Source organism: Syngnathus floridae, chromosome 10 (assembly GCF_059516105.1).
Source record: "Syngnathus floridae isolate MCC-2025c chromosome 10, RoL_Sflo_1.0, whole genome shotgun sequence".
NCBI lineage: Eukaryota > Metazoa > Chordata > Actinopteri > Syngnathiformes > Syngnathidae > Syngnathus > Syngnathus floridae.
Window position 1 is genome coordinate 2,777,509 of NC_142422.1, and position 20,102 is coordinate 2,797,610.

The following is a 20,102-nucleotide window of genomic DNA, read 5'->3' on the forward strand; positions in this document are numbered from 1 at the left end:
TATTCTCAATAAATAATTAGCTCAGTTTACCAGCAGTATTACAAGTTCTGAACATCAACTTTTCAACAAATTTACTCACCTGAAACACCCACAACAGCGGTAATTAGTCACGGCCCAGCGAAACTCCCGCTCACTGTCAACTACTTCCGGGTATTAAGGACCCCCCGTAGTTGTCCTAGGTGCCTTATTGAAATCCCCAAATATTCGCTACTCATCCCATACAGTATTATTTGCATATAATGGCATATAACGTGTTCAGAAACATCACAAAGTAATTAAAAAAAATAATTACTATAATAATTACTATAATAATAATTACCCCCCCACACACACATATACATATATATTCATATATATATTCATAAGGTACATACGTACATTTTTTAAATATAATCAGGATCATATCTCTTTGACAGTGTTAGTCAAAAAGTGTGTGTGAGTGACTGCTTGACATGTCTTTTGTCCACTATTCATAATCGGCATGGCAACAACAGCGACAGTGTTCTTATTATACTGCACAATGTGGATAATTTGGCCCCTGTCATTTTAAGGTCAACTGAATCACACATGGTTTGCGCAATCTGTGTGCACAGAACATGAATAGCTCAGGTCATCCATTACATGAGCTTGTACTGAAAAGTGTTTCAATAGTCTCGGCGGGGTTGCCAGGCAACCAGCCAATAAGTTTTACAGGTGTAAATAACCAAATGACTCGGATGAATTGGAGTTTGTTTGAGGATGTTATGACTCAATAGCAATAACGACAATGGATCGTAACTAGATAGTGTTGTTTTGTGTTCATTGTTGTCTTTATGTGTGCAACATGGGCCCTCATCACATATGGACAAAAGTATTGGGACACCCATCAGGGAGATAAAACCAAAATCTTACACACATGTAGCTAGCTAGGGGTAAAATGTTTATCATAACATAAGATTTTTTTTCTGGATTTTTCTATATAGACCAACCGGATGGCTTTGAAAAAAAAACATTCAACATGTGATTAACGTGTCGCCTTCCGCATAAAATTACGACATATTCAAAGTGCAACCATTTTCAAGACAGCCAAAGTGGATGAGTGCAGAATGATTATGAAAAAGCACTTCACTACAAACATACTCTGGACAAAGGTTGTCTAAATGGACAATCAAGGGTTGCCAGCGGGAATATAAATGGAGTATTTATAACAAGGTGTAAACATTTACACGCAGAAGATGGAAATTACACTTTGACAAAAAAAAAATCTAACAAAAAAAAAAAATTATAAGGTCAATGTGTGTTATGGGGGAAGGTAAGTAAGGAGGAAGAGGAGACCGAGTCAAAACATCATGGCTGAGGAGGTGTTTTGACATTAGCGGCTAAACGTGAGCACTAATGGAGCATGCTCTCAGGTTTTTATTGATGATGTAACAAGTTTACGACTGCTCACATTCAACCTAAAGCTGCTAAACTGATGGGCCAGATAACGACAGTGAGAACTTTGCAAAAACAAAGCATCATTTTTTTAAAGGCTGGTATTGAGATAGACAAAGACGATAGGTTTTTCGATTACATGTGCCGCTGCGGGTGAATATGAATGTGCGTACGTGCGATTGCGTCGGAAAGAGTTAGCCTTGAGCCTCTCTTGCTGTCAAAGTGGCGCTTTCTTGCAATCAGTCTCCAGGGAAACAGACGGGATGGAGGGAGGGAGGAAGAGAGGGAGAGCGGCCATTGTCACCTTACAACCACACACACAGCCATGCTTTCAAGCAAAACTCCAACTTTTCACCACGCTCCAGCTAAAAGTCAAACTATCCAAATTTGTAACAGTTAACAACATGACCTGAGGGATACGGTGGCCCTCAGAAGCCTGAAGGCAACGTAGTGGAGTAGGAGAAAGATGGTGACAATGAGAAGAGGTGACACATGACTACTGAGGCAGTTGATGACATCCCGGGAGAATATATATACGTCAATGACGGGCCAGTTTAATTCCCTGTCGGTTTTGGGTGGAGCAACCGGCGAGTTACTTGAAGAAAAAGGTCGCCCAGGGGACTACGAGAACACTAAGTGCAGTGATCCGCCATTTCCAAAGATCATCTGAGAGGAGAACCAGAAGATAAATATTATGGATCGACCATGTGCCACTTGCTGTCGACTGAAAATGACATCACAGTTACCAGGTCACAACCAATCACGGCTCACCATTTTTTTGGAGCTGAACCGTCATTGGTTGTGACCTGGTGATGTCATTTTCAGTCGACAGCAAGTGACAAAATGGCCGCCCCCTGAGATGGATAAAAAAACGGGTGATTTTTGTTGCTTAACTCATATTCCACAAATGTAATATTAATCCTATTGCTGTGTTTAGATAAGTGGAGGCACATATAACATATTCTAAAATAAAATTCAAACATTCCTCATAGTTCCGCTACCAACACACACACAGCTAGCTAGCTGTTTGTGGATATTGACAGGTGATGTTGACAACAGCTGTGTGTTCCCCCAAAATAGCTGGGAGTGTTTCATCATCAGCAGGCTCAAGACAAGTCATGGTAGGCCCGGGGGCCACTAAGGAGCCACGTGGGCCTTCTTCCAATGACGCATTGATCTGACAGGCCTCACGCTACGGTCCCGAGAGTACGTGCAGCCTGCCTCGGTTATTCTCAGATAGACACGTGTCAAACCATCAAGCTCTCACTTTCAACTGCTGCTGGGAAATCCCATCATGGAATCCCTTAGAAGATGGCGACAAGTGTGAAAATTCCAAATTTAATCAAGATAAATTTTTTACCTATTTTTATTTATTTTATTAAATTTTATATCCAGGAGCATCTAGGGTTCGACCTTCGAGGTTCTGCTGTATTCCACATACGTCCGAGTTAAGTAAGCCAAATATGATCTCATGCATTATTCATGGGAAGTGACAAAAAAATAAATTGCCCATTGTGCAATAATGAGCAAATCAAATTTCTGGAACTTCATAAAAATGAAATGGGCTCTTCCTTGGCCCATGCCCTCTGTACTAGAAGAATGGAAATCAGTTGTGTATTTTTGTCGAGTAGTAATAAAGCCAGCCGCAAAGAGTCCAGGCATACAAACAAATCAAGCTTGAGTATTCAAAGCCTCCTTTTGTATGAAAAGCCACAATTCTGCCAGAGGGGGCCATTTTTTTTCCCCGACTCATAAATTATTTCATAGTTCAATACTGCAAAGTGTGTGAAAGCCTGACAAATGATTGGGATAATCAGAACACAATCATCTGGAATCCAAACTTTCTAATGAGCTTCAACGTCTGAATGAAGAAGGCCCCAAATGAACCTTATAACCTTTATAAAGACATTTATTTGTTTTGGATCAGATTCGATTGTGTGTTCAGTTTTGTGCCCACACAAATCAATGTGTGTACAGTATTTGCCCTCTTGCAGTAACACAAACAACACACCCTCTTTAGTTCCATTCTTATTTTTCATCTCTATTTTTGGACACTACACGAAGCAGCTGGGCCTTGCTCAACAAGAATAAGACAACAAATGCATCCATTAAAAAAAAAAAGTTCTGAAATGTTCAAGTTCCACTCAAGTTGTCAAGTAACAACATGAACAATAGCACCTTAAAGGCAAGGCCTTTTTTTTTTTTTTTTTTTTTTTTAAATATACACACACACAGGAGAAGCGGGCCAAAAAAAAAAGTGAGGTCAAAGAAAGAAAAGCCAAATAAAGAGACAGCCGGGAAAAAAAAAAAAAGACAGAAAGATCACACCAGAGGCTGACAGGAAAAAGAAAAGAGACAATGATGAATGTGTAGAAACAATTCAAACGGCACAATTCCCTTAATGAAAAAGAGTCAGGATGTAATGAACGGGGAGGGAAAGCTTTCAAAGCGCCGCGCTCGGGGAGAATGACCCAGACAGATATCCCTCACTGTAATCATAACGCCAGACACACCCACTGGCCAAAATCCAGCGGCTAACTACCTGTCTGCGTCGTCCATCCGTCCGCCGGTTCCACTTTATTAGCCGTGCCCCCGGCTGACCTTTTGTGCTATGTCACGCTAAAACCAAAAAGGACCGGCCAAGATAAACAGACAATCGCTGCTCGGGGACCATTCATCTTATTCCACTCACCATTACGCAGATAAATGAGATGCTGGCCTCCTGCTGATAATCTACAATGCCCGCCCTCTTGTCCTCTTTATCGTGGTATTACATCACTGGGCACACACCTCCAACATCAAACCTGGAATTTCACCAGAATCCCGATTGTTAGGACTGGAGTCTAAGATCTTTAAAAATCTCATCCATCCCCTCAGATTGGAGCTTCAAGAACAGCTAAGCGACATTATTGGACATGCGGGTCCAGGTTGTGTTCAGCCACAGGTGCTTCTACTCCAAAACCGTGGCAGGGTTTACGTTCTGGATCTGGATTTGACGCCTCAGCCAGAGCTTGGGATTCCCACAGTGCAACAGCAGAGGATTTGATATGACTATTTCAAATGGTCTCACCTTGTTGTAGACGCCCCAGGACAGCTCCGTCTCGATCACCATGACGACAATTCCGAACATCCCGAAGATGAGAGCGTAGTCGCTCAATCGCTTCCTCTTTTCGAACAGCGCCCTGCGATGACCCAGTTTGTAGCCAATGTTTTGGTTCTTCCGTTTGTGGGCCTTGGTGGTGCCGGCCCTGGCGCCGGTTCCCACCGCCCCCGAGGCGCCCTGACTGGCGCCCCTCCCCGGTTGCGCCCGGCGACTCTCCACCAGTGCGTGGTTCTGGTGGTAGATGGACATCTGGTTGGAGGCGGTGTCGCTGATGTCATATCCTGCCCTGGGGTAGGGCGAGTCTTCTTTGGATGAAATGATAATTTCCGGGGGGCTCTGGAGGGGCGGCTGATTGGTGGAGGACTGGCTGAGCAAGGAGGTAGGCGGGGCTTCCCGCTGCCGGTCGTGACCTCCGGCCGCGGTCGCCCCGGCAACAGCGGAAACCCCGCCCTCTTTGGTTTCGCTGCTGTCCGATTCGATGAGGTTCCTCCGGGAGGCGCTGAGGCGGCTCAGGGGCTTCATGACGCCGCCCGTGTACTTGCAGGAGCTCATGGCGATTTCGGTGAAGGGGTTGCTGTCCCTGCGGTGGACCAAGGGACTGGCCTGTCTGTGTTTGCACCCGCGTTCCCGGTCCCTCTCGCGATCCATGGAGGGCGAGTGGGAGGAGTAAAAGAGGGCGTTGTAGATGGGCGAGTTGTCCCCGCTCAGACTGTGCTGCGAGCCCAAGCAGGAAGAGAGCGGGGTGCTGGTGGGGTGCAAGGCATTGGGGATGGCCGGCGGCCCCGCCGTCGACAACTTGGGCAGGGACGACGGCGTGGCGGCGGGGGACGGCGACGGGTTGCTGCCGTTGAGCCGGCCCAGGCTGGACGGCGCCGTGTGATTGGAGTGGTTGGAGCCCGGACCCTGGCCGGCGGGGGCGGCGGGGTGGGAGATGCCAGCCAGCGGGAGGAGGAAACGCTGGTCTTCGTCCTCGCTGCCTCCGAGGAGAGCCAGGCTCAGAGAGGGGGGAGGCTCCATGGTCACAGCTGTGACCGTGTACCTCTTGTCTGGTGGAGGCAAACACAAACAATTACGCCGACGCCTCTGAAGACATGGAAAGCATCAGGTGGATGCCACCTAACTGGATGAAGGAAATTGTCTACAATCAGAGGAGAAGCACATTATCATCATGCACTAGCGATATTTACGGTAGCATGTTCTCAGGTTGTTTCTAGCCGGGTGAGCGACGGCTCCTGGAGAAGCTTCAGCGAGATCAAAAACAATAGCCTACTTTTTTTGGTGTGACATAACCAGACCCCCTGGCACGGTTTCTACCTACCTCTTCTCTTCCACTCCCCCAGAGCAGATGTGTTTGGATCACTTGGCTGGATGAAGACAGAGCACCCCACTTTTTTTCTTTTTCATGTTGTTACAGCCATGCCATCCTCCCTCGTTCTCTCTCTCTCTCTCTGTCTGTCTCTGTGTCTCTCTTCCCCCCCTCTCGCCTCCGTTCATGAGGCTTCCTCCACAGGTCCACCAACCCGCCTCTCGAGCTTTGCGCACGGCGTCCCGACGCTCCAACGCCCCCTCTCCTCTGCTCCTCTCTCCTCTCCTCCTCGTTCGACGCGCTTCACTCGGCGTGCTTCCCCATCCCGGGCGAGCCGTCCGCGGGGCTCACGTCGCCGCCGGACACGGTGGTCGCTCGCGGACGACGAGCCATGACCGGATGTGTCAACCTGTGGCTTGCGCGTCTCCCTCCGCGACAAAAACGAAAAAGCGTCAGTGATTGAATTCGTGCGCTTCCACTCAATCACGGCTCTGCGTGGACGCGGATGAGCGTCTCTCACTCTCTCCTCCAACTTCTCTGCTCTTCCTCCGCCCCCAACTCACCACCCACCCCCGCTTGCTCCCATTGGATGGAGGCTGAGAATGGAAACAGGTGGCTACGATCTGTATCCACTGTGTGTGTGACATGCAATTATACAAGATGGAATATTATATTAGCGTCATATTGTTTCACTGGAATGGAGACACATTTTAATATGGATCGCCAATGAATTGACGTGCCGGCTCTGCTTCTAGCCGAGTCATTCGAAATTACCTTCTAATTCTTAATTTTAGATTGCATTATATCAAAATAAACACAATCCGTTATTTTTTTAAAGTTCCATTACAATCTCAGTTCATAACTATTTGGCTCTGCCTTCTGCTATTTAGGTGTAATTCAACGGGTGACCAATAGATGGCAGCCCACTTAATTTGACACTGAATTTTACTGAAAAAAGATAATTGAAAGCAGCCAGTAATGTATTCCAACTAACTCTAGTTTTTGTTTGATTAATGAATGTCAAGCCTAATGCTATTTTTTAAGAAAGTAACGGCTGCAAAGTTCATTTTCATCTGATTTCATATAATTACTGATATTACTGCGAGATAATAACTGCTAGCATGGGAAACACTGATGCTATTCATCAACCCGTCTATGGTGTTTCCCATTACATGTTAGCATTAAGCTAAGAGACTTAAAGCTAAGGTTATTTTAAGTAGTTTGAAGAAATTTCAGATCAGAAGGGGAATACATAAGAGCAAAAAATAGGCCAAACAACTCCTAGTAAAAAAAAAAAACTTGTAAGATGACCCACTTGTATCTCAAAGCACCACTTAGTCATTAGATCCACCAAAGTGTGTGATTCAGTCTTGTAATATCTCATTAATGTGTAATTGTCAACTCCACAGAGCGTTTTCAGGATAATCCCAGCTAATGAGACCATTCTACCTGGTTTTTAATACTATGAATACGACGGGGGTTATGCGCGGGCTAATGTTCGCCGTAATCGGATGAGCTCGGCTCTCAAATTTGCGGGGGAGCGGATTAGAGAGAGTACTGATCACAGGTCAGCCCGCCGGGCGTCAATAATGCAGATCATAACGTACAATTATATAATATTAGTCATGTGCGCAATTAAAAAGACTTCTTCAATGGTGAGTCACGCTCGCATCATTTCGTGTGTTGTTTAAGGTGGGAGGAATTAGTTAGAGGCTTGTTTCGAAACGGCACGCGTGGATTCATAATGGAACTGAATCGGGGAGTGGCTCATAAAAGGTCAAAGTAGGAAAAAAAAAGCTTTTGTATGGACGATAGGGTGTAAATGATGGAAAATGGGGGGGTGGTGTAATTGCAAGCTTTGTTTGGGGCTTTAATGGAGGACCATAATGGGGCGAGGATGTGCAAATTGGATGCTTTCAGGTTCTCCATCAAAAGTGCAAATTGTGCCCTTTCGGCATCCGAAATCTGATTGTCGAATTTTTCTAAAGAGTGTGAATAAAGATTAGAGCGACACTGAAGGCCACAAAAAAAAATTATCATTACAAGAAAATTCAAACTGAACACTTGATGAGAATATGAATTTCACAAATAAATAAAAAGAAATAAATTTCATAAAAATAAATAAATAAATAAATGAGTTAGGGAGGTCACCTCAATATACTTAACTGGCCGTGTCGCATATTAAATAACTACATTGTGAGGCCTGGATGGGCTGACCTGTAATCTACAACTACTGCCAGATGGATCGCTATACTTATATGACACATCCATCCAAGACAGTGAAGGGCTTTATTATTGCTTTTCATAAATCGGTACGCGCTATGAATCTGAAATCTCCCGGCATTTTTTTTTTTTATCAAACCATCAAGACAACACTGAAGAAAATGAATGGTGGCTTATGCCGCCTGCAAACATATTCAAATCCATTGGTGAGCCTCATTTCCGGATAGAACAGATATTAAATCACAAGATCGTCAACGTCATAACTATAATCTTGCTCATGATAAAAATAAATCTGACATACCGCAAGAAGGCTGGGGATGAGATTCAAACCCAAGCCTCTGAAATGTGAGGCACATGTACTCAACACAAGGCCAACGTGCCGCTGCTGTGAAACATTTTTCAAAATATAGACAAATTGAACCCGAGACGAGAGGCTTGACTGACATAAAATAGAGCAGGACTGACTTTGCCAAGGCCGACGATCATTTTTGCAGCATCAGCAAATAGATACGTTCCAGTGCGCACACACATTTCCACTCTTAGGCACTTGCTGTCACTTTAACATTCCAGTCGGATTTCTTCCAAGTGGCATCACAAGATGAATCAGATGTCTTTTTTGTCTCTCTTTTATATATATATAGAGCACAAGTGTTTGCTTCCACCCAACCCGCCCGCCTCTCAGCATCGATAAGACCCTCATAAGATGCCACGTCCGCTTCAGGCCTGGTTTTATAGATTCAAGGTCTGGCGAAATGGCTGTAATAGTGTCGCGTGTGATTGAAGAGGCCAGCGGTCCCCGCCGAGCGAGCGCAGCTGTCTCTACGCCAATATTTACAAGTGGCACGCAAGCTCCTCCAAAATAAAAAGTCGGCGTGACGGTCAAATTTATGTTGGCAATGGGAGATGACTCCACACGCTCCTCGAGAGTCAACCGGGCCTGAGAATGAAATGACGCCGTTGGTTTGTCTGACTCACGCTGCGCCACAACTAGTCACATGACCACTATTTGTAACTCAATAAGGCTTCCTCATCCCCGCCCACCCGCACTTCCAAGTTGTTGTGATCTGGTCTTTCCACACTTGACTCCATTGAGGTCTTAGCACGCCTCGCTCAGCTTTTGAGATATTCCCCCTTCTCATTTATTTCCTTTGGAGAGCATCGATCGGCTCCCCCCCTGAGCACTTGGCTCTGGACTAATATTTCACTCCAAGACCCCCAGCCAACCTTCTCACCCTCCTACGTGCTTGTTGTCTCACTCTTCATCATTAGTCCTACTCTCAAAGTACTTGACTTGGGGCTGGTGGGGAGCACTGATTTAAAATGCGCTCTCATTATTGTGCACATACGCACGAATAGCTGATGACAAATTAGTTGGGAGCTAATAAGTACATGAGACGTCCTGCATGTCGTTGAGTTTGTTTTCCACGAGTGTCTTTGAGGGGGGGTATTATAATAAAAATGATTTATGACTAATTAGCTGATATTGTCGTCCAGTCTCTTGACAGGAACGACGATTGCTCAGTCGTGCCGAGTTTGAACGATTGAGTCATTCAAGATCAGGGGCGTGTTTCGTCATTTCGGAGGGGGTGGGGGGGGAGACAATCCCATTCATAAAATTTTCAGATCAACATTTTGATGATTATTATCGGACAAGTTCGAATTTTGACCGATTGAATTACACTTGTGTCACTCCCATTCCTCTATTTCGCATTCTCATTGGCTCTTGCGAGTTATGCAACGTCACGATGAAAAATTTTTTTGTACCTTTGATTCAAAATAAATACACCAAAAAAAAAATATATATATATATCCCCTCACCTTCTCTTTGTTGTCTTGCCAACAGGTTTGTAGTGTCAGCTGCTCGGGTCTTCTTGAAGCAAATCTGTAAATTGCACAGTAAGATGGAATAGCTGTCAAGCTTTTTTTTTTTTTAAACAAATACATTTTAAGATTTGACTCAGTACTTCCAAATTTCTAGTCGCAGTACTTACTTTGCACTCTTTCTTTTCAGTCGTTTAATCAGTCAGGGTTCTGAGTGCGCCAATTGAAACCACTTCAACTCCAGCCGATGCATTCATTATGACTTTGAAGGGTTTGAGAAAGCATCATCTCCTTTTGCTTTTCAGTCCTAACAGGACTTCCACATTGAGAGCACACAAGAACCCGCCTAGACAAGAGTTCTTATAAATGCAGGTCACCCCGGCCCGCTTCCACAAGGTCTAGTTGACATTCACACCTCTTAAAGCTCTGAGCTGTGCATGGTTTCATCCCGGGCGAGCGTTGTCGAGATGCCATTTTTAGCCCCGCTCCCTCGTCGAGATAGAAGCATCACAAGGCTTCGGTCGTGTTTTCGGCGTAGCGCCTAGATTTGCGGCAAAGACGGGCAACCCCTGAAGGTTACGTCGAGCGTTCCTCTCATAATTCAGCCCCGAGGTGAAGAAAGCCCCTCTCGTCTGGCCTCGGGGCTAAGCAGCAGATGCTATATGAATTCTGGATGAGAGGAAACCTCCAAACAAAATGGGATGGAATATGATTAATTTATTTTTTGGGAACATATTGTAAAAAAAAAAAAAAAAAAATATCAACCAAAAAACACATAAGATTAAACCAACAGAAACATTTGAGTGTCAACAATAAATTGCAAACAGGCATCGAAAGAGCCTTTTTTTAAAAACATTAATTAGAAAATAAAAATCCTCTTCAAACAGATTTTAACAGGGCACCAATCCGAAAGTTGGAACCTTTTGAAAACGACTCACCGAGGATGAACTTTTTAAGTTCTAGCCGGAGCTTTCAATCAATTCCTAAAAAAGAAATACAGGGTGGATTTTTAAGATCTTTTCCACAGGCATCAAGTGGGCTCATGGGAAGAAGACGCAATAAAAAGTCAAACTTACTTTCCAGTGGTGTGGATTTAAACTCAGACTCTCGTTTTACTACAGTAGGGACATTTTGTCAGACATTTGAGCTACTTATGATTGGACATCATTTACATTTAAGAAAAAAAAAAAGATTTCAGTCGACACCAAATGACAAGGTAAAAGAAATGCGACCTCGCGGAAGTGCAACTCGTGTGCAGCCTGGCGGCCATGACATCTTTTTTTTTTTCCATGTGTGTGTATATATAAAAGCATAGGATCGGTGCACGATACTCTGTTGTGCTAACGGTAACCACGGCGACCACGTACAGAGGGATGTGATTTTTTTTTTCATTGCTGGTTTAAATCACGAGCGGCGCCTTTTTGTCCACTCCAAAAAAAAAGAAATGCAAAGTAAAGCTGACCGCTTTTTCGACTTTGGTCCTGATGAGAGAAGGAAGCCACCGGCGGGTCACGTGATTTTCACACATGGGAACGGGCCAGTGAATGCGGCTCAACAAAATGGCGCGTGTGAAAACAAAACGTAATCTGCCTTACGTAGCTGCTTTGTTTTGCTCCGTCCTTCTCTTGCCATTTCCAGAGCCAGTCTTCCTTCAGGCTTCTCATCTCATCTTCCCTCCAATTCAGCCTGTCCTTTCTCATCGGTCCGTTATTAGCCAATAGCGACGCTTCCATTGGATGACACATGGGCGGCCAGTGGCTAAGCTTTGATTGTCCTTTTTTTTTTTTTTGCCCTCCCCCTCTCGATTTTTTCCTGCCGCCCCACCCTACGCCTCCGCCTGGTTGTATTCTATGGCGCCGCCGTTCCGAGCGGCGCCGAACGCGGCCGGCGCGTTAGCCACCTCCTCCCCAGCCTCGAAGCTCTTCTCCTCCAGCGGTTTGCCGATCCAGGCGCCGTAGCCGTGGTCGCCGAGCGCTTGGAAGAAGCGGTGCTTGGCCAGCTGGAAGGAGCTGGCCGCCAGCTTGGCCTGAGCATACGAGTGCATGGCGAGGAGGTCGGGGCGCTCGCAGCGCTGGCACAGTGTGCGGAACAGACAGAACAGGTTGGATTTGGACACGCGGGACACGCCCAGCTTGCTTCTGTTGGAAACAAATTTGGAGCATGCGTGATTGAAAGCAAAGAATAATTCTCAATGTGATGAACCCTTTTTTTTTGTCACGAAAATTTTAAGGGCGTTCAGCTTCCACCGCTTTGGAAAGCTATCAGCAAAAAATAGTTAGCTGACATACCCGTCGAGTTTGCCTTTGGTCCCGTCCAGAACCTCCACGCTCGTGTGGTCCGGAAGGCTCCAGTTTACGCTGGACTCCTTGGTTTTGCCCGTGTGACGCGTGGAGTCGTACACGCTGACTCGACCCACCTGTGGAGGCGACAAGGTACTGCTTAGTATCAAATAGCTAATTCGGTCACACGATACGCACATCCAAGATAATTAGTGCAAACGTCGTCACATTTCACCTCACAGTGAGAGTGACCCACTTGTTTGGTGCCGGAGAATCAATACGCTTGTTTCATTGATAAAGAAAACGGCTGAAGAGGGGGGGGGGGGAAGAACACGGAGTGATTTATGACAGTGTTCTCACCTCGGGGTGGTTTAGCTGGAAGGGAGGGGGGAGACTTTGGCTGAACGCGTCGCCATCTCTGGCCAGCCGACAACACACGGCCCGAGTCAGGTGACCGTGGCTGTACAAATAGCCTGTATGGAGCAAAAAAAACAAATTAACATAAAAAACAGCTCAGATAAAACAATAATAATAAACAAAAATAAAAAGATAAAAAAAAGAAGTAAAATTTTGTTGACATTTAAATGATAAAAAGACAAAATGGTTTACCAAGTGTGATGGACTTCAGGTAGATAGGATGCAAAAAGTGAGTGAGCAGCGCCCCCTGTAGGCCCAACACGTTCCAGCGCAGGATTTTATCACTGCAACTCATGGTGCGCAGCCTCTCCCCATGCTGGATGCCATCCCAGGTGGGCACGATAGCGCTGGACTCGACCGGGATGGTTCCCTCGCCTTGCAACAGACCCGACAAAGTCACACGGGGGGGGCCTCAAAATTGCGCCGTGAAAATCATCGTTGCGTGTTCTCACCGTTTTCCACTTTTGTGCGCAGCTTGCCTTGCTTGGCGTTCTCAAAGAGCGGCTGGTGACAGCCCACCTCTTCCCCCGTTTCGCTGCACGACTTGTCGAATAGAGCGCCATCGCCGCACGGCGCCGTGCTTCAAATGAGAGAGCGGTCGGAATGTGACGAAATGTCGTGCGGTAGCGAGGGAGAAAGGGGGGGAAAACGTCATCCAACCTGATGTAGAGGTGAAAGGTGATGTCGGATTTGATCTGCAGTTTCTTATCCGCCGCCGCTTCAAATATGCTGTTGTCGCCACCTTCAAAGTGCTTTAGCAACTCACTGTACAGAAATCTAATAAAGGGAGACAGATTTGGCATTAATGTAAAAATAAAAAGATTAAAAATAAAATAATAAAAAAACTGTACCTAACAAATCCCCTTCTGGAGATAATTTCAGCATGGCCATCATTCACAGTGTCCCCTTTGAGGCTTAGCTCCTCCCCTTTAACGCAGCGATTGCCTGAAATTAACAATCCAGAAACAATGTCACAGATGAGTGAGTCAAAAAGGATTTATAAATAATTTTTTTTTTTAAAATGTCACACACCCGTGCCGAGGCTGACAACAGTTCCCAGGCCTTCCCCCCGCCTCATGACGATGGTGGCCAGAATTTTGCGTCCTAGCAGGCTGTGCTGGATGCGCGTGGTCAGGGCGTTGAAACGTTGATGGCTCAACATGGCGATCTGGTCGTGCAACGTGCTGCCACTCACAGGAAGCTAGAAAACCGAGTTTCGCGACCGTAAGAATATTTTTTTTCCCTTGACCCTTCAAAAATGCAAGTCTGCTTTTTTGTACCTCGGCGGGGATGAGCTCTCCGGTGCGGGCTGCCCTCTCGGCCTCTCCAATCAAAACGCGGAGCGCGGCGTCGGCCGCCTCCTGCTTGCCTTGCTTCTTGTTCGAAGCGCAAACTGGCGGGAACCAGCGTCCGCCCAACTTGGCCTGATAGGTGAACCTGAAAGACAGAAAATGGAGTCAGGACTTTTTTATTTTTATTTATTTATTAATCTATATATTTTTTGTAATTTTATATTTATATTTTTGAATATATTTATTAATCTCTATATTTATATGTTTATATATTTAAATATTTTTATTTGACATTTTTTGCAAAATGAACATTCCCGCGCTTACTTTGGCTCGTGCGCGGACCCCGACTGGCCCACCAGCCGGATCTCAGCCGCAAATCCTCTGGCCCGGGCGTATTCCAGAAGACCCGACACGGCGTTGTTGTTCAGGTGGTTGATGAGATCGCCCACGCCGGCCTCGTGGGCCGCTCGCAACTCGTCGGCCGTCAGAGGCGGGAGAGAGGGGCAAGTCCCGCAGCTGTCGCTGTCGCTGGAGGAGCCCAGGGGCAGCTGGGGCTGCGGCGGGATGGCGAAGAGACAAGGAGAAAACTTTACAGAACAAACAAGTCAAGCAAGACCATCAAACTTCCAGGAGTTCTCTCCTCTTGCCGCTCCTCACCTTGTTAAGCTGCAGCCTGCCGTCGGCCATCAATTCTTTGACGGCCTCCTCGGCTGCCAGCTGGCGCGCTGCCTTCTTGCTCGGAGCCGAGGCCTCCGCAAACAGGTTCTCGCCGACCTTTACTTTGTACATGAACCTGAAGACGAGACGCAGGAGTTTCGCGTTTGAACTCGGAGTGCAATTTGAAATGGAGGCTCGGAAACTAGATGTTTGATACCATCATAGAGTGTCAATGGAATTGTTGCAACGAGAATAACAAACGGCTTGAGGCAAATTCGGAAAACACAAACTCGCTGTGTGTTCTGCTCAGCTGACGATGCAAAAGTAGAAACCGCTCAGCTGACACAGAACTGTGACAAAATGCTCCTTGAGGGGGGGAAAGACCCAACCTCAAATCCAGAGGGGGTGGGGGTGAGCACTTAAAGGGATAGTGCACTTATTTAGCCAATTCCAGCAGTCGAAAGTTAAAACTGTTCATAATCAATTTGATATTTAATCCTTCAGAAAAAAATGTATTTTTGCTCAACGGGTAGCAACCAATCACAGCTCAGCTTGCGAGTGTCACATGACCACACCTCGGATCATGTGGCGGGCCAACTTGTCCGGTGATGATGAATTCGATGGGATTCCCGCTGCGCTGGCTGTACTCCATCAGAACGGACACGGGGTTCTTCCCGCCGAGGAGAGAGCGTGACAGCGGCGGGCGAGGTCCCTCGGGCATGCCCATCACTTCCACCGTTCCTCCTCCAAAAACTCCTCCGGAGCCTTCAATGGTGCCCTGGCAGAAAAAAAAAACAATTGGTTATTTTGGTGGTCATTATTAAAAAACCCGAGTCCCAACTTACCTGAGAGTCGGAGAGCGCGTTCGTCGTTTGGTCCACCCCGGCGGTACTTCCTTCGTTCCCGCTACTCGTGCCTCCTTGCATCTCGCCGAAGAGGATCAGCAAAGTGGCGGCGGCGGCGTCTTTCTTGGCGACCTTCTTCGCCGAGGCTTCCACGATGGGAAACAATCTCCCGTTCAGCATCACCTGCATGCGGAATCTGATAGGCGGAGTGCAAGCGGTCAATTGTGTCGCGAGAATTTTTTTTGGGGGGGGTTCCAGGTGGACTAACCTGGGGTCATGGGACGGTCCCGACTGGTCCAGGAGTATGAACTCACAATTGTGTCCCAGATATTGGGCGTACTCCATTAGGCCGCTCACCGGGTTCTTCTGACGGACCTCTTGCAACTTGGCCCAAAGGTTCTGCGCCGGCGGGGCGGCCAGCGACACGGCGACGGTTCCCACCGGGTTGTCGGCGGCCGCTCTCTCCAAGTCGGTCTGTTTGCGAATGGCGTTTAGATATTCGGGGATATCGTCCGAGGCCCACTGTCCTTCCACGGTTATTTCCTCCTGACTTGCGTTTAAGCTCGGAGGTTGAACCGTGGTGGGAGACAGCTGACGGGCACAAGGGAATTCAATTAGCTGCAAACTAATCAAAAGTTTAAAAAAAAAAAAAGGGGGGGGACGTACCACTTCAGTCTTAGGCAACCAAGGTTCATCAAACGGCAGCGGCTCAAGTTCTGGTATGGGCTCAGGCAGTAGGAGGTCCCTCACCTGATCTTCAACCTTGATCATGTGCTGGCTCTGCGCGGCTTGCAGAGTCCTCCTCATCCTCTCTTTGCGATGGGCCGAGAGCTCCCAGGTGGGCGGTTTGACGTGGTCGTTCTTCACCACGTCGCCGAGCTTCTCCAGGGCGTACAGGGTGGAATTGACCTGCTTGGAAGTCTTCAAGCTCATGTTTTTGGATAGCACCAGGGCTGTTACCGGCCCAAAGTTCAACAGGTGCTGCAAAATTTGCTCCTTCTGATCAGGCATTGTGGAAATTGGAGTTTGACGACTTTGTCCGGATGAAACTTCTGAAAGCGACGACTCCGAAGAAGAGCTGGAAAACTGTGAATCTGCGTAGGAGTCTTCTTCTTTTTCTGTCGTCGTCTCTAACTTGACTTGTTGGGGTTTCCCCGAAAGAGATTTTTGAGGTTGCTCGTCCTTGACGTGTAAAGTCCACTTTGGAGGGGCAAGGCCTACCTTGGAGACTTTGTGTGACTCCAACAATGAGTACAGGGCCTGGTTGACCACCTTTTTGGGAAGATGTAGTGTTTTGGCTAAAAATCTAGCGGAGACACTTTTGGTCGGATTTAAAGCCCTGTGCACCCGCTCCTGGATTTCTGGAGTGAACGTGATGACGACCGTTGGTTTTTGGGAGAGGGACACGCTCTGAAAACTTTCGCAGAGGGCGTTAGCATCGATGTGCCATTCCCCGCCGCCGCCGTATGGACTCTGCGCCTGCTTTTGATTTGGCTGTCCGGCGAAATTGGGGGTCTGGCTGTGATAACCTCGAGCCCCCCAGTGTGGTTTTGGATATCGACTGTAACCCGGCTGCTGCTGGTACGAGGAATTATTGAAGCTGCCGGGTTTTTGGGGACTGACTTTGAACTGGGGTGCCTCGGCGCTGTGTCCCCTCAGAAACCGGACTTGAAGGTACTGAAAAGAATTGAGGACAGGGTGGGGGGTATAACTCTGCGAGGGTGCGTTAGGATTGGGAGGCTTCTTAGTCACGCTTGGTATGGGCGGGGCAGACGGAGGGGATGCTACGCCACGGACAGGTCGGTCGTAGCAAAACTGCGGGCCGCTTCTCGGGAAGGAAGCGGACGGGCCGGGTCTTTCCGAAGGTTGCCTCGCTTGGCGATAAGGCGGCGGGTGTCGGTAATAGTGTTCGTTGTCAAGCCCGCCTCTACCTCTGCTCATAGCGCGAGGGGTCGAGTAAGATGGGGGCCGAACACGCCAACCGGAGAGCAAACCTCGAAGGTCGGAGGAGTGAGTACCCCTGGATGACAAACAAAAACGAAATTAGACAGAAGAAGGGCGTAGGGAAATCCAAGAAGAAGCGATCTCCTGTTAAGACCTTTCAACCTGACGTGATCAAGTGTCTCTGAATAATGTGCACGGCAGAAAACATACAATATCAATAGCGCATCAGGGAGCTTTTTTTTTTTTCACAACAGAAATTCCTACCCGGCGATCTAAAAACGATATCAGTACCATGGCAGGGGGGGAATAGACGATGGAAATCAATACCGCGCCTGCCGTTGTACGCTTCGAGAGAATTATAACCTTGTCAGTCAACAAAGGTGACATACTGTCCCGGGCCCAGTCGCAGTGAAACTCAATCCCTAGGTAAAAGTACGGTGGTGAATAATTTAGATCTTCTTGTGACTATTCCGTTTTTATTTTCAGCCTGGCAATGTTTTGGATGGCGTGTGAATTTAAGAGAGAGATGTGACACAGTCTGTCACCAGACAATGAAAAAGTTTCAGCCGCAACTCTGTTTGACTATAGATTTCTAAAATATATATGGCGCTATGATATAGATAAGGCGACCAGTGACAAAACACCAAATACTGAGTCAGGTTTCTTTCAGTCAGCAGCCCCGTCACATAGATAGATGTGAGCAGAGCTGAATGCTGTCCAGCTAATGGACGACATCACAATAATTAAGGCTGACAAAAGCCCGAGGACAAACGAGAATGGCGCTGGCAATGACGGTCAAACTTTTACGATTGAGGATTTTTAGAACCCCCTCCACTGTTTGTTTTGCTAACTTAAAACGTCACTTTATGTGGTTGGACTAAGTCTTGGGCAAAAATGCACTTGAAGACTGACAATAGAATAGTGACAGGCATATATTTATCTTTCGCAAAAAAAAATAAAAAAAATAAAAATATAATTGCAATATATAGTTGTGATTGCATTCTTTAGTGTTTCAAAATCAAATTTACGTAAAATATGTCTGTTGCAAGTTGAGAATATATAATAACCGTTTAAAGTTTGAGTCGATTGCAATTCAAACGAGTAGCGAAATAAAAGCAAAATATTTCTTTTTGATGCTAGCGTTTTTTTTTTTTTTTTTCCCTCGTGGCGGACGGTGATATCCGAAATTATTTTTTGTAATTCACATGATCCTCACCTTGTTATTGGTGGTGGCTGCGATGAAGAGTATATAAACGACGTGGTGATAAATAACACAGAAAAAGGTTTAATAAGATTTCTTCCACGTTCGGACAAGTTTAAGAAGCAAAAACAAAAAGAAAGAAAACGAAGGAAAGGCAAGTTAAAAACTCACTGGCTAATCATCCAACTAATTTCAGCAGCTAAATCGTGCAAGAGGACAAAAAAAAAAAAAAAAAAAGCCACGAGAGGAATTCAGTTTCGATTTCATTTCTTTAGAGAAGGTTAACTTTCGTTTGAGTCATGTGACCGGAAGACAGTATGATGCCGTGTTGGATGTTGCAGTAAAACAAAACACAACTAAAAACTATTCTAAGTTGACTTTTGTAAAGGCAGAAACTATTGTGTGTTGTATCGGGCATTTGAGCGCGAAAAAAAACCCCACTGGTGATATAAAAAAAAAAAAAAAAACACAAAACAATAACATGCTGTCAATCACCAAACAAGAGCACGTTTTGGATTCAGCCCTGAAACGCAAGTCGCAGCCAAAAACGCAAAACGCATTAAATATACGGACTGCTTTATTTTTAATTTTACTGACAGTCCGTAACAAAGACAAATATGCACCACTTTAGTACAGTGTCGAGTATGCATATTTTTACGACAATTGCGCGTGCAATTATTGCGCGTAGTGTAGAAAGTACACTATTAGGTTAAGTATGTGCATATTTAGAAGAATAAACATTGAAACAGAGGTGCGCCAACAACAATAAAAGTCATTCGGAAGAGCAAAGATTAGCTTTTTGTGTTCGTTGCAATTTTGAGGTGGCGAGAAAAAGGATCAACAATATCCACGCGCTAGTCTAATGACTGTACATTATATTAAACGCGCATGGAGCGATTATTCAGATATTTTGTTTCAAGAGTGCAAAGCGGCGTTAGCGGCTCTTCAAGCTAACGGAGGTTAGCCCGTTTAGTAGCCGAGCTCCATTCTGGCGGAGGTCGCCACTGCACCAATTCTAAGCTGGCGCTTGGTTCGGAGACCTTTCATTGTCCACACGACACAGTTTAGTCAACAACTTTCAAAATGTCTGACATAATGCTGAGGAATTCCAGGCCTTACCTCGACCCACTGTTTTGTCCCCGCTGGCTCTGGGAAAAGCGTACTGCGGAGATGGAAACAATCCCGTGCACGATACGGGGACTTGTGACGCATTTGGCCTGCGACAAGAACGTACCAATTGTCGCGGGATTATTGCGTCACAAAAGTGCGATTCTCAACTTTAAATATTTGTATTATTTGCAAGAAAAGATCATTTAAATTAAATGTCTTTTCACAATTGGTCAAATGTAACTAAGTAATATTATTAGACATATTTTTCCTGTGTATCAGTGTTAGAAAAATATTGAATATAAATGTAAATATGTTGTTTATCATTATTCTGGATGGTTTATCAATATGCAACTGGTGGCCAGCGGGCCGAACTTGGGGCGGTCCCTGATTATTTTCTGAAAATTAAAACGTGTATAGTTGCGAGGACCGTTGAAAGATGTAATACTAATTTTAACCAGGAGGTGTCAGACATCGTTCAGCGTCAGCGCCTC

General features: G+C 46.1%; 2 protein-coding genes across 8 annotated transcripts in view; both read right to left on the bottom strand.

Moving 5' to 3' along the window:
* The window catches only part of kcnn3 (potassium intermediate/small conductance calcium-activated channel, subfamily N, member 3), a 38,901-nt gene extending 27,954 nt beyond the window's left edge, over positions 1 to 10,947 (bottom strand). For 2 of the 3 annotated variants that reach the window (XM_088387817.1, XM_088387815.1), the window contains exons 1-5: positions 10,805 to 10,947; positions 10,282 to 10,551; positions 10,037 to 10,212; positions 9,864 to 9,927; positions 4,484 to 5,562 (exon numbers count right to left, since the gene is read on the bottom strand). In XM_088387817.1, coding sequence (XP_088243943.1) covers positions 4,484 to 5,533 — 1,050 coding nt within the window. In that variant the 5' untranslated portion in view covers positions 5,534 to 5,562; positions 9,864 to 9,927; positions 10,037 to 10,212; positions 10,282 to 10,551; positions 10,805 to 10,947. Of the gene's footprint in view, positions 1 to 4,483; positions 5,563 to 5,834; positions 6,360 to 9,863; positions 9,928 to 10,036; positions 10,213 to 10,281; positions 10,552 to 10,804 lie in introns of those variants that run through there. The other variant, XM_088387816.1, reaches the window with a different exon arrangement.
* adar (adenosine deaminase RNA specific) lies at positions 10,564 to 19,718 on the bottom strand. Of its 5 annotated transcripts, none has more exons than XM_088387811.1 (16): positions 19,621 to 19,718; positions 16,023 to 17,376; positions 15,625 to 15,947; positions 15,357 to 15,552; positions 15,087 to 15,289; positions 14,512 to 14,647; positions 14,179 to 14,441; positions 13,843 to 13,999; positions 13,595 to 13,763; positions 13,414 to 13,507; positions 13,223 to 13,339; positions 13,015 to 13,142; positions 12,755 to 12,937; positions 12,506 to 12,618; positions 12,155 to 12,282; positions 10,564 to 12,004 (listed from the first exon to the last, which is right to left on the bottom strand). In XM_088387811.1, exons 2-16 carry the CDS (start codon positions 17,295 to 17,297, stop codon positions 11,692 to 11,694), a joined length of 3,798 nt encoding a protein of 1,265 aa, XP_088243937.1. In that variant the 5' UTR covers positions 17,298 to 17,376; positions 19,621 to 19,718; the 3' UTR covers positions 10,564 to 11,691. The 5 variants fall into 5 exon arrangements, with proteins under 5 accessions (XP_088243937.1, XP_088243940.1, XP_088243936.1 ...); XM_088387814.1 differs by lacking the exon at positions 19,621 to 19,718 and adding an exon at positions 18,673 to 18,695 and having other exon boundaries at positions 15,625 to 15,830; XM_088387810.1 differs by lacking the exon at positions 19,621 to 19,718 and adding an exon at positions 18,673 to 18,695 and having other exon boundaries at positions 14,179 to 14,408.
* Between the last annotated feature and the right edge of the window lie 384 nt (positions 19,719 to 20,102).

Excerpts from the sequence above, each read along its gene's own strand:
- adar (XM_088387809.1), bottom strand. Across the intron at positions 13,340-13,413 it reads TCCAGAAGGGGATTTGTTAG|ATTTCTGTACAGTGAGTTGC; the intron begins GTACAGTTTTTT and ends TCCCTTTATTAG. Across the intron at positions 13,143-13,222 it reads ACCTTTCACCTCTACATCAG|CACGGCGCCGTGCGGCGATG; the intron begins GTTGGATGACGT and ends TCTCATTTGAAG.